A 14086-nucleotide genomic window follows, 5' to 3' on the forward strand; every position below is an offset into this window, starting at 1 on the left:
CTAAATGTAGCGTTTATGGTTGTGGCCAAAAAGTTCCAATTTGGTGTCATCACTCCATAACTTTGTTCCAGACGTTTTGAGGCTTGTCTCTGTGCTGTTTGGCGTATTGTAAACGGGCTGCTTTGTGGTATTGGCGTAGTAATGGCTTTCTTCTGGTGACTTGACCATGCAGCCCATTTTTCTTCAAGTGCCTCCTTATTGTGCATCTTGAAACAGCCACACCACTTGTTTTCAGTCCTGTATGTCAGCTGAAGTTATTAGTGTGTTTTTCTTTGCATCCTGAACAATTTTCCTGGCAGTTGTGGCTGAAATTTTTGTTGGTCTACCTATCTGACCATGGCTTGGTTTCAACAGAATCCCTAATTAGAGTTTGAACACTGCTAATACAGCATTCTCAAATCCTTGGATATCTTTTTATATCCTTTTCCGGTTTTATAAAGTTCAACTACCTTCTCCCGCAGATCCTTTGATAATTATTTTGCTTTCCCCATGGCAACAGCAACGTCAGTGCAGCACTGGATGAAACATGCAGGGGTCTGTCAGGAGCCCAGAAACTCACTGACTTTTCATACACACACACTGATTACAAGCAAACAGATCACAGGTGAGGCAGGTTACCTTCAGTAGCCATTTAGACCCGTGTGTGTCAACTTGTGTGTACGTTATCTGGCCAAAACCTCCAGGGTATGTAAACGTTTGATCAGGGTAATTTGGGTAGTTTCTGTTGTTATTATGATTTAAAAAGAGCAAACACAATTGTTTAATAATAAATGGCTTCACCCAACCACTAACCATGAGTGAAAGAAACATTTTTGTATTATCATTCATATTCTCTGAAAAATTACCCAAAAAATCACAAATTCTGCCAGGGTATGTAAACTTATGAGCACAACTCAACATTTTTCACATTTTCGACATAGTATGCCGTTTTTCTTCAAATTTTAACAGGTATGTATGTCTGTATGTGTGTAGACATGTATGTTTATATAAATGTAGCGTCCACTTTCACTCTGAAAAAAAGCTGATGAGATTATTTTAGATCTTCATGATTTAGAGAATCAACAAACATAACTGTTGGTATGTTTGTTTGGTTTGGTCTGATTGTGATTATTTCCTCGATGGATGCTGCTGTCCTTCATTTCGACCTCTGACCTGATGCAGACTGTGGATTCTTTCTGAATCAGTGCGACAACTGGGACATTTTGGCATACTGAGGATCTCGCATTTGTTCACATACTGCATAGCGGCCAAATCAGTATAGTATAGCCAAATCCAAGTATAGTAGGAAGTTTCTAAAATGGCCCCTTTGTGTACATTCTGTGTGTGGCTTCCAATGAAGTACTGTACAAAACAAAAATCCTGCAATGTATCCCCATTTATTCTCATCAATTACCATCTTACAGATTAATTTACATACATGAGTCCAATCATAGCACGCAGGTCAAGATCATATGAAAAAAAAAACATATCCAGGATCAAAACTTGACTGTAGTGTTTTAAGAACATTAATGAAGTTATAGAGCTCAATAATTCACTCAGTCTGGAAGTATAGTTTGTAAAAACAAAGACATTCAGGTAAGAGCCAACATATTTTTTCTCTGAATCATCCAAACTTTTTGGACTTAAATCAAATATACCACGTATTCATCCACACTAAAATCCCTTCATTGCCAGATACTATCAACATAAATAACATAAAGGCATCACTATGTGATCTACAGTCCTCTTCAGGGTCTGACCTCCTGGGAGCCGCTGGTGGCTCTCTGTAACAGCTGGAGCATGATGGGGTAGATGGGAGCAAATTCCTTCCCTTGTCGAGCCCTAACAGACTGCACATAGGCCTCCAGAGCGCCCCTAAGAGGAAACCAAACAGTTCAGTTACACTATTAGGAACAGAATGCTAAAGACAAAGGGGGGAACAAATTCTGGACTTGCTAAGAGAATCTGATTTGCCATGTAAACAAAAGGTTCAAGACTGGTAGAAAACATTCCTTACAGGTATGCATGTTAATAGTTTATGTTGTCACACACATACATGAAGACATTTTAAGTGTTACCTGAGGAGAGAGAGTCTGTCTCTCTCAGAGGGATGATCATCCAGCCACTGGGAGTAACGGGCGATCGACCACTCTGCTCTCTGCGGGGAGAAAGCTTGTTAAAAACAAGACATACTGAGGTATTTACAAGACCAAACAGCACGTGTGTGTGTGTGTACCTGGTGAGGGGACTTCAGCTCTGACGGGGCTCGGTTGAGGAGGAAGTGCAGCAGGGTGCTGTAAGGGATCAGCTCCCCCACAGCCGGACTGCTGGCTATGAGCTCGCTGGTCTGAAACAGCAGAGGTCTGGAACACCAAACATACAACACGTTTTTTAAACCTGAGGGGCTATGTAGGCGACCATTGAAAATACACTATAAACATGTAACCGGTAGATGCAGTGGTATTCAGTTTGGTGTCATAAAAGAGGAAATAAATCGGTAAATATTCATATTAGAGGAGCTGGGAAGCAGGGAATGTTTACCTGTTTTTTCTTTTTTTTTTTAAATGTCTAAAATTGTTGATAGTAATTAAATAGTTTATAGTGAAATTCATGATTTTACTTGTAAATGAGGAGATTTTTTTTTTTACAACAAATCAAACTGATATTAGATTCACGCTTTGCTATTTGATTGAAAGCGCAGTTTTCAAACTGTTTAAAAGACACACTATAAGATCTCCGGGTCCTAACAGTTTGATGTCCCATCACGTCGCTCGCTGCAACCGTTCCAAATTTCACACTCTGCTTTGCAAATGTCATGTGGTGCTTTTATTTTGATGGTGGACAAACTGACGTGTGGTGCTTTTTATCGACGAGCTGTTCAGTAAAATCACAACAGAACAGTCTGAATAAGGGCTTTTCTCCGGTGTTGACAAAGGTCATAGGTCAACATTTCAATCATGATGTGGACACTATCAATGATCTGTTATCTCCACGTTTTAAAACAAGGTCACAAGCTCTATTGAGCGGGAAAAGCGAGTGCCAGCGCCTTGTAGAGCCCCCTCCTTCCTGTTGCTCGTTCGTCGCGAGCGTAAATAGAAACAGGGCGACGGGGATAAAACGACGCCGCACTGCAGGAAACAATAGAATCAAGCTGACTTTGGCATGTGCTGTTAGGACAGGCTGTTTGGTTAAATAATAATTTAGCTCTATAAGCAAAGAAGCACACAGCACAGATTTTATTTTCTAAAGTTATTATAATGATTTGATGTGTTGAATCGACCCTTCATCCTCACTGCCTCCTGTAAACACCACAATGTCTCTTTGAAGAAGTGTCGATGGAAGACACTTCACCTCCTCTTTGAGATAAAATCAAAGAGGACAAATGATTGTGACGAGTGTACACACCTGAAGGAGCGCAGCATTCTGTACGGTTTCCCCAAGTCGGAGACTCTCCTGCACAGAGGAGCCACCGCCATCTCCATCTGACACAGACAGGAACACACATTACAGTCGTCCAACAAAAATCTGTTGGATGAGTTGGACGAAAAGTGACAGCATCTGGAACTTTCCAACACTTTCTCTCTCACCTGTGCAAAGTCGGCAGCGAGCCTCATCTTGCCGCCCTCCCCCAGCGGGCGCAGGAGGCTGGTGTGTCGGATGAACAGCTCGATGGCCCTCTGAGCGATGGCCTCCGTGCTCTCGTAGATGAAGTCCACACACTGGAAGTGTCGGAAGTAGTCGGCCATCACTCTGCTGATGAAGCCCTGCAGCTCCTTCATGTAGAGGGAGCACGGGACATCCGGCTTATCGGGTGTGGACAGAGGCCTATGACAGAGACACACAGACAAAAATTTAAATTACACAAAACTCTGACACCTAGTGTTTAAAATGGGTACTGCAGTTCAAATTCCAAACATTGCAGAGAGCTGTCTCTCCCCACCCCCTCCTCTCTAGAGTTGATGCTCACGCAGGTCGCCATGTGGTGGACACTGAAGCTTCAGTGTTTATCCAGCTCTGCATCGGTCTGTAAACCTTTCTGTGTTCTAACCTCTCTCCATTTTTCAAAAAGCATCTCCAATATTGATCCTAGTTTGAGCACGTTTCTGCTCGTGGAGCTTATTAGAAACATGCAGAGGCTTTTTAGGTCGGGTACAATCACTTCTATCTGAACCACTTCTCTTGCCCGCTTCCATCGCTGCAACACCTGTTGGTTTGACCTGATAACTGCTCTCATATCTGACAAACTGAGGGGCGTCCAAAACGGTCGTGTGGGGGGGGCCTTAAAACCGCCTACCTTCTCTGGTCCAAACAAAGCCAGAGCATTCAGGAGCAGAATCTAAAGTTAGAAGGAGGACATACTGGCTGCTGCATTGTTGACAGAGAAGCCAGCACTTCAACATAGCATGTTTCCTTAATGTCTGATCATATAGTAAGGTCACTTCATCATTTCACTCACTACTCATCTCACTGATTGGTCCTTTGAGCTCATTCTCTTTCTTCATAGCAAAGGCTTATTCTAGTCATTTTAAACCCTTGCACGACGTTACGTGTTTTTGTTTTAGGTACAAAAAGTTGAAGACTTGCTTGATTAGATTTCTTCCACTGGCACCAAAAGACCTGACAGCAAAAGCTGAACGATAATCCCTGCAAGAAAATGCAAGCTGATCAAAGAACATCCACTAAAGGTTTTATTGTTAGTCGGAAAGGCTTAAAAGCAGCAGTCGTGGATGGTGAAGCTTCCCAGTCTGATCTTTCTCATTGGATATTGCATGTTTCTGCATCCTGCTCCATCCTGTTTATGTCTTACAGTCCGGGAGGCTCGGTCACATCAGCGACATAAAGCCCTCACATCACATCTCTGGATCGTTAAGATTTATTATCAGTTTTCCATGAATCTTTGATGACCTTGGGGGGTTGAGGGGGGTGTGATTTGGAGAGAAAGAGCTTACCTTATATACTTGAGAAGAGGGCGAACATAAGTTACAACACGTGTTATTAATAAATAAATACAAGTTTAGGTTTTAATGACAACATTTTACCACCAGGGAGCGCTGACAAGCTGCTCAAACCACAAGCATTCTCAGTGTGCGTCTCGGTCCCTGTTTAAAACTAAAAAACAAATCTGAGTGATGAAACCTAAGATCGTTTGTTTATATTATATATATGTTCACATGTTGTAGCAGCCTGGAGGTCTGTGTTTGTGAGCTCCACACGCTGAGCCTCCCAGAGAGACAGGACTCAAGCCAAAGGAATCAAATTTAATCACTTGGATTAATTCCTAAAACAGTTCTTCAAAGGTTCCTGCAGTGGCAACTCAATAAAGCTCACCCTGAAAAGTCCTCCTGGTGCAGCGTGATGATGATGGCCTCTATGGAGTCGCTGACGGACTGCAGGAGAGGCTGCACGGCGCTGCTCATCAGGGCCTGAACGTCCTGAAACACGAGAGAAACCAACAAACTGAGAAGCAACATTAACACCAAAGAAGAAGAAGAAGAGACTCCAAGTGGACACCTGACAGCAGCTTCACAGATCCTCTGAATCACATGAACTTTGCTGCTCATTACCTGTGTCTTAGAGGCTCCCTGTTGCCATAGCAACTTGTCTAGACATGTAAGCAGTAGGTACATATGGATGAGGTTGGATTTACATCTAAACTATAGAGTATAGCGGATAAGATGCACTATGAAATGGAGCCACTGACATCAACAAAAATGTAATATCTGATGTACTGGATTGTGTGTATGTGTGTGACTGACAGGTATTTCATGCTTTATAGTCTTTATGACTCCCGTTGGGCTCTGAGGACTGATGTGCAGCAGGAATGAAAAAAAAATCAGTGGGTAGTTTATTGAGCAGATGTCAAAGGTGCAGGAAAATATCTGAATCAAAGACATTTCGAGGCGGCTGCTTGTGTGATGAATCTCTAAAAGATGCACACACGAGCACATTCACATTTCATATGCTTGAAAATAAGAAAGACTGAAACCCAGACAAAAATGTCCAAACTGTTCCTTAACCAAACGAGACCAAAACAAAGAAAAGATGAAATTGTGAGTATAAATAAACACTTCACATCCCCTTTTTTGAATGATGATTACAGACTACCGCCCCCTGCTGGCATGGAGAGTTATTGCCTCTCACGCCTGCGCAGACGAGGTTGGCCGTCAGCTGTAGTCTTTGTGGTGTGTTCTAGTGCAAATTTTTGGCCAAGACAGTCGGCCTTTGCCGTCTGCTCGGTGAGTCAGGGCCTTAAAGGGCATGCTGTCTCCTTGTGGTTATGGTTTGTGCGGGTATGGGTTGGTTGGGGGCTTGGGGGGATAGTTGTAACAGATTGCATGATGTATACCATGAAAGTACAAATTGAAAGTCATTAAAAATAAAATAGGTCAGGCACACTTATTAAGATTCTCCACTGAGGATTCAATCATCAAACATGGAGGGCATATCTTTCTAATTGAGCGTCAGGCGTTCAAGAAAACATTGTTCCCTGTGTTAATGTTACAGTGAGATCACACAGATTCAGTACAAAACCAGAAGAACAAAGATGGATGCAAGAACATGAGGGTAATCAATCAATCAAATGTAAATATGAGTGACAAAAAAAGAAGGTTGCTTTGATACCTCTAAAGAAGAAGAGAGGGCCTCTGCAGCAGCTGCCGGACTCGAACCCAATCCTGAGATGATCTGCAGAAACACAACACACAGAGGTCAGAGGTCAACAGGTCACAAAAAGTCCTTTATATCTATACGAAGAAAAAACTGAGACCTCCGACTGTTCCAGTTTGACCCGATTGTAACAAACCACTCTAAATGTTTGCATCTTAAAGGAGCAGTATGTAACTCTGACACCTAGTGGTTAAAATGGGTACTGCAGTCCAAATTCTAAACATTGTAGAGAGCTGTCTCCCCCCACCCCCTCCTCTCTAGAGTCGCAGGTTGCCATGTGGTGGACACTGAAGCTTCAGTGTTTATCCAGCTCTGCATGGGTCTGTAAACCTTTCTGTGTTCTAACCTCTCTCCATTTTTCTAAAGCATCTCCAATATTGATCCTAGTTTGAGCACGTTTCTGCTCGTGGAGCTTATTAGAAAAACTCAGTGATGATGAACAGAGAGAGTCTGCTGTGGTTACTTCCTGCAGGTCGGTTGGATTGAAGTCGGTTCATGTTCTTATTACAAACAAACCGCACAAGAGGACAGAGAGCCCCCTTTTCAAGTGGTCTCTCTGAACAGTTGTTTGGTGGACACCAGGGTTTGATGGACAGCTTCCACACCGACTCGAGTTCGTTTTAACCGAACCAAAGAGGTGAGGTGTGAAAACGTACCTTTAACTGTGCGTCATTGTATTTGTATTTAATCTTGCAGAGCCTGAAAACAAATCTCTCCTGACTCTTCACTGACACTAAGTATGTGTGAAGGTGTCATCGAGAAGAAGACGGTCACCTCTGGTGTCGCTGTGCGAGGATAACGACATCGGCTATTTCTGCAGGATTTTTTAATCCATGTTGAAATTCACTGCTTGTAGTCGAAGCTCATGGCATTTGTTTCTGATTCTTATTTCAGATCCAGATGCTAAAAGGTGATCTTCAATATGAAACACAATAATGGAGATGAAGATTGGTGTTACAGAGATGCCTGACTGATGCTTAAATACACCGAAACATCCTGCATCCATTACTGTACTAATCTACTATTAACAGCCTCTCTTTGTCCTCCATCCTTCTCCCCGCCCGCCTGACATAAATCCTCTCTCTGTGTTCACACAGTGAAATTTTAAAGGCTGGCCGTTAAATATTTAATGCCGCAGTAATCTGTTTTTTAATGCTATTAATCAGGCCAGCTGCTGTGCCAGGACTCGGCATACATCTTTAATGGAGGAAGCTGAGAACACACTGCACCCTGCCTGCTTTTCCTTTCATCCCCCTTTAATTTCCTCTGCTTCCTTTTCACAGACAGCCATGTTCAATAATCCAAACACAGGCACACAGGCACAGAGGCAGGCAGAGAAGTGTGTGTGTGACATGTTGGAGCACTCACTGTCACACCTGTTGACAGTCTTTCGGAAGAGAAATGACGTTTACTACTCGATTAATTAATCACTGCAAACGAGAACAAAATAATACAAAAGCTGCCAACAAGAAGCTAATTAAACCATGTTCATCGTTCTCTTTGAAATCACTTTAAACAGCTGACCCAAGAAGTTAGCGACTCCTCCTTTGCAAGTATAAAAACTCAGGTTAAAGGTCACATATCCTCCTCCTCTTCAATCAGTTTAAATAAGTCTCAGAGCTCCTCAAAACATGTATGTGAATTGTCTTGTTCTAAATCCACTCTGATCCTGTATTTGATCATGTCTATAAACTCCTCTATTTCAGCCCTGATCAGAATAGGCTGTTTCTGTGTCTGTACCTGTAAATATGTAAATGAGCTGTGTCAGACCACGCCCCCTCTCTGGAAGGGCTTGGGTGTCTCTGGCTTTCTCGCTCCATGTCCTATTGTTTACAGTGAGAAGGCAGACTCAGAGGGCAGAACAAACACCTAGCTGTGGGAGTGTCACCCACCTGGGGGAGGGGTTACTGCCCTTTGTGATGTCATGAAGGGAAACTCTCCAAACAGCCTGTTTGAGCACACATTTCCTGAAAAGTGGAGCAGACAGAAGACGGAGAGGATGGACTTTTCTCATCATTGGGGGGTTTGTAGAAAGACTAGGGACACATACTAGCTAGAGGAACATGGTGAAGTGGATTTTACAGAATATGTGACCTTTAATGCAGCACCATTCAAACGCATGCAGACTCAGATTCAGTGTATCTGCTTTCATATCCTTCAACAGCGCTACAATTACAGTACATGTTGATTTCCTGTTTAGATAATCACAGAAAAATAACTCCACATTCTGCCAACTTTTTCTAAAAGCATTTATTGTTTCAGACATTTTCGAGCAGAAGTGTCAACTACTCGCAGATTCCAGAATCACAGTGTTGTTGCTTTTCTTGATTTTATGACAGTTAGTTGGAGCTTGTTCAGTTTTGGACAGTTTGCTGGAAATAAAAACAACGTCTCTATGGATTCACATTATTTGGACATTTTAGAGGCTATATAATCACCTACTGTAGAGAGAAGAAGAAATGCCTGCACACTTGCTCGAATGCCACAAAAAGTTTTTCTTAAAGTTTTCCACCAGAGGATAGATGGCTTTGATTAAATAAAGGAAATGAATCCCATAAGTGAGTGCAGTAACTTTAAATGAGTGCAGCTCAGGTAACTGACAACCAAGTAGTCTGTTAAGATATAAAAATATAGAAACGCAGGATTTGATTAGATTTTTGCACCATGTCTGATGATAAAGAAACACTTGGTCAGAAAACAAGCTAGTTTTAAAGGTCCTGTATGAAGTATCTGTCTCAGCTGCTCACCTTTGCCACGGCCTGCTGCAGACGGTACAGAGAGTTCACCACGGCGACGTTCCTCCTCTGACCCTCGGTTAACGGACCGATCACCTGACTGCCATCGCCCTGAGTACTCAGCTGCACACGGAGAGAGTCAGACATGCAATAGATTAGTGAATGGACTGAAATTATCCAACACTTATATTCTACTTTAAACAGACCAAACACACACACACACACACACACACACAAACACACACACACACCTTTGGCTGAGCAACCCTGCAGGTAATGATCGCTTTAGATCACTTTTTAATCTTTATTTAACTATTTTATTTTTTATGGACAGAAGGTGTTTTCACGCAGGATTGCTCCCCCCTCCCCTCTCCGTCTGATACAGCAGGGGGCGGTATGCACATAGTTGTTGTATTTTTTTTTTTAAGCTATATTTTGGGGCTTTTTGTGCCTTTATAAGAGATAGGACAGTGGATAGAGTTGGAAATCAGGGAGAGAGAGAGAGTTTGGAACAATATGCGGGAAAGGAGCCACAGGTGGGATTCTAACCTGGGCCATCCGCTTGGAAGACTATAGCCTCCATACATGGGGCGCACGCACCAAACACTGTGCCACCAGCGCCTCCGGTATGGACATAGTTGGTTTGCAAATCCGCCAAGAAGCAGAAAGAAGAAAGAAGTAGCAACCATGGCAACCACTCGTGAGTGTCTGTCCTGCTAACTGTGGATGGTTTCAACACACACACACACACACACACACACACACACACACACACACACACACACACACACACACACACACACACACACACACACACACACACACACACACACACACACACACACACACACACACACACACACACACACACACACACACACACACACACACACACACACACACACACACACACACACACACACACACACACACACACACACACACACACACACACACACACACACACACACAGCAGTACGTACCAGCTGTTCAGACTTGACACAGAAGAGTTGGACGGTCTTTGCAGCGTTCTTTGCCACAGCCAGAGAAAGGTTTGGATCCACTGACGCTACATTCAACTCACTGCAACACATAACATTATTTTATAATCTGGTTATTTATGATACACAGGAAGCAGGCAGCGTGTTCGGAGTCTGACACTATGATCAAAGATCCTGCCTTCATATCAACGCTACAGCTAACTCGACGTGTTCACAGTGTGAGCGCAGAGCGGAAACAGAAGTAAGTGGCGAGCAGGAGAACAGAGAGTGTGAAGCGGCTTCAATACGCTCGAGATCGAACCGGTGGCAGGATATGACAATCAACACTCCACCCACACGCTCCAAGTGAACTTCCTGAATGCTTCCTGCTGCGTTCACGCTCACTTCGACTTCTTGCAGAAATCTTTCCAGGAGGTCGGCAGGAAAACATTCGGACGCGGTAAGGGAAAAAATAATCAGCCGTTTGCGTTCACACATGCAGCAGGAGTGCAGCGCGCGAAAGAGGCTGCTGACGTCTAAACGGCTAAATCCAGTTCTCCTATTTACGGGTGGTGCTCACTTTTCTGCCTGAATAAATCCTGTCGGTGTGAATTATTTATTTTCCTTAATTTCAACCAAAATTAAGAAATTAAAAGTCTCCAACTACGACTGTCAGGTTGCGGTTAAGCTCTGAAGTTAAAGGATACATTTCTTTACATTGCATTAATCTCATGCTATTTTGTCCCTCCAGACTCTCCGTAGATAGTGGTCCTCAGTGTCTCCCGGTAGTCTCAGTGATGTAAAACTCACTTCACTTTAACAAACTCTCAGACAGCTCAGCTTACGAGTCCAAAGTAATATCCACCTCATGACATCACACATTGACCTTTGTTACCGTTCCTTTGAGCTGTTTGCGGTGGCGATTTGTGAGTCTATTGGGGCCCGAGGCAAAAAGTGTATACAACCAGCATTCATCACCATCTTGTCTGAATGACTCAGCTTAAGACGGCACAAAGATACTAAATAAAACAGGAACTCTTCTGAAATGCAAAATGATGGAATTTCAAACATGCCACAGAACAAAATAAGAAAAATGTTTGACAGCCCTAGTGTTAACACTTTCAAACAGCAGGCAGTCGTCTGTTCTGCACTCGCCTGCTGATGGTCTTGATGATGCTGTCCAGCTCATCGTTGGACGGCGGGTTGCGGCCGCCCATTGGGAACACGAGGTTGATGGGATCGAACAGACGAGAGAGGGACTTGGAGAGGTATGCCGCCTCGTACGGCTGCAGAGAGTCCTTCAGAGCCTTCTCTGGGCTACACACACACACACACACACACACACACACACACACACACACACACACACACACACACACACACACACACACACACACACACACACACACACACACACACACACACACACACACACACACACACACACACACACACACACACACACACACACACACACACACACACACACACACACACACACACACACACACACACACACACACACACACACACACACACACACACAAAGAGAGAGACGTGTAAAACATTCAAACAGCACTGAGACGACACAGGGAGCGGGTAGAGACGTTAACTGTGAGGTAGCCTTTAAAAACGTAACACTCTGAATCCATCATGATGTCATTATGAGTTATGAAACCAACAATCAGTTCACTCTCTCATGTTGACATTCTGAGTAACATCCTCTAACTGGTTTTAATATCTGAGCTGACATTTATTAACGGAGCACTTCAACTGCTGAATGCCGCCATGTCTCATCCCGCCACTTTACAGTGCAGAGGAGTGTGTGTGTGTGTGTATTTCTGTTTGTGTGTGTCTGAGTGTTTCTGTGCGTGTATGTGTGTATGTGTGTGTTTCTATGTGTTTCTGTGTGTGTGTGTGTGTGTGTGTGTGTGTGTGTGTGTGTGTGTGTGTGTGAACGAACATCATTGTTACAAGAACAGGAAGATGTTAAATCATTCAGTTTATGAGAAATGAAAAGATTGATGACTCAACTGAACGTTTCTGATCTGTGGTGAGGCTCAGGTGTGTTTTTCACATTCTGTATTATAAAAGGTACTCAGGTATTTTCTTAAATCTGGGCTCCATTTTTCACATGTTTTGGTATTTCTACAGCTGATTGTTTCAGCTGACATCACGGAGACAGGACTGGATGGGTTTATTTCACATTTTGTGGGTCGGTAGACACTCAGGTTACCCAAATATATGTTCACAAACACTGTACCAGTGTCGCCTTTAAAAGAAAACTACAAATAAGAATATTCCTCACTTTGTAAACACGAGGACTGAGGAGTGAGGGAGTTGCTGTAAACCCTGCTTAGATAAACACCACCTGCTTTGACTCCAGAGATCCTCTTAAGGTTCAAAAGAGCTTCTATATTCAAAACTGAACTTGCAACTGAAGTGTTAAAACAAACAAAGAATAAATATGCTCCAAAATAAACGTTCACACCGCGTTTCACAGCAAACAAACGTGTGATCACACCCTGAAGTGACTCCGATTGTGTGGCTTCCTGTGCGCTTTGCTCACTTGTAGTCCTGTTTTCCGTGTGTGAACAGGTCCTGGCTGTCCGTCTCTGCGCTGCTTATATCCAGGGACACGTCCATCCCTCCGCCGCCGCTGCTGCTCAGCGCCCCCTGCAGGCTGTTGCTGTACTGCTGCAGGCGTCGCCACAGCTCGTTGTAGAGTCGCAGCAGCTTGGGGTACTCTCCTTCAAACGCCTGCTTCAGGAAGGACGAGGCTGGAGACACAAGATGAGGCAGATAAAGTGAGTGAGGGAATTTCACACTGAGATAAAATTGAGAGGAAAGTCAAAAAGGAATCTCGTGGAAAAACAACAACTTCACATTTATTTTTTTCCTGGGGAAGTTTGTAAAAAAGCCTCCTAGTGTTTTTTCCGCAGCAAGTCCAAGTGAACTGATGTGAGAACGCAGCAGGATATTCTCGGCTGTCCGACACCACATGAATGCAGCGTTAAGTATGGGAAGTTTTCTGGTTTCAGTTTGTAGTGCGTACATTTCAGCCAGTTTTGGTGTATGCCGGAAAAACGGTCAGTAGGAAAAAAAATACCGTCGTGACATCCCGGCTCTAATCAGCGTTAATCTGATGATGATTTATTTATCTCTATAAACAGATATCTGCATGTGAGGGCAGCTCACAATCTGTTGTAATCTGCTTGATGTTGTGTCGCAAAAAGTCGATCAGCGTTTAGATTTCCTGAGCTCCTTGAACACGAGAAGTAATCAATCAAACCTCCATTAAACAAAACAAACATTTTAAAGGAGATCTATTTTACTCACTGTCACCATTAATGATGTCAGTCTGGGATATCTACTGAGTGACGGGTGAGTTGAGTTCATGATAAACTTTAAGGATTCATCCACTGTGTAAGGAATGATCTGCAATAAATATACAAATATACTTCTACAGAATATCAGTCACACGACAAAAAACACCTCACTGTCTCTTCCAGAATATCTTTACAAGAAAGCACACACACACACACACACACACACACACACACACACACACACACACACACACACACACACACACACACACACACACACACACACACACACACACACACACACACACACACACACACACACACACACACACACACACACACACACACACACACACACACACACACACACACACAGCAGCCAAATCCGCCTCTCCTG

The 14086-nt window shown here is 43.4% G+C and overlaps 1 protein-coding gene across 2 annotated transcripts in view; it reads right to left on the bottom strand.

The window, feature by feature from the left end:
- Positions 1 to 1360: 1360 nt before the first annotated feature.
- The window catches only part of cog5 (component of oligomeric golgi complex 5), a 49524-nt gene continuing 36798 nt past the window's right edge, over positions 1361 to 14086 (bottom strand). Inside the window, exons 12-23 of one of the 2 annotated variants that reach the window (XM_020644664.3) lie at positions 12930 to 13140; positions 11516 to 11677; positions 10364 to 10463; positions 9393 to 9503; positions 6601 to 6663; positions 5308 to 5411; positions 4564 to 4623; positions 3567 to 3804; positions 3385 to 3461; positions 2216 to 2342; positions 2058 to 2137; positions 1361 to 1854 (exon numbers count right to left, since the gene is read on the bottom strand). In XM_020644664.3, coding sequence (XP_020500320.2) covers positions 1728 to 1854; positions 2058 to 2137; positions 2216 to 2342; positions 3385 to 3461; positions 3567 to 3804; positions 4564 to 4623; positions 5308 to 5411; positions 6601 to 6663; positions 9393 to 9503; positions 10364 to 10463; positions 11516 to 11677; positions 12930 to 13140 — 1460 coding nt within the window. In that variant the 3' untranslated portion in view covers positions 1361 to 1727. The remainder of the gene's footprint in view (positions 1855 to 2057; positions 2138 to 2215; positions 2343 to 3384; positions 3462 to 3566; positions 3805 to 4563; positions 4624 to 5307; positions 5412 to 6600; positions 6664 to 9392; positions 9504 to 10363; positions 10464 to 11515; positions 11678 to 12929; positions 13141 to 14086) is intronic. The other variant, XM_020644665.3, reaches the window with a different exon arrangement.

This window comes from Labrus bergylta, chromosome 23, assembly GCF_963930695.1.
Source record: "Labrus bergylta chromosome 23, fLabBer1.1, whole genome shotgun sequence".
Taxonomy (NCBI): domain Eukaryota; kingdom Metazoa; phylum Chordata; class Actinopteri; order Labriformes; family Labridae; genus Labrus; species Labrus bergylta.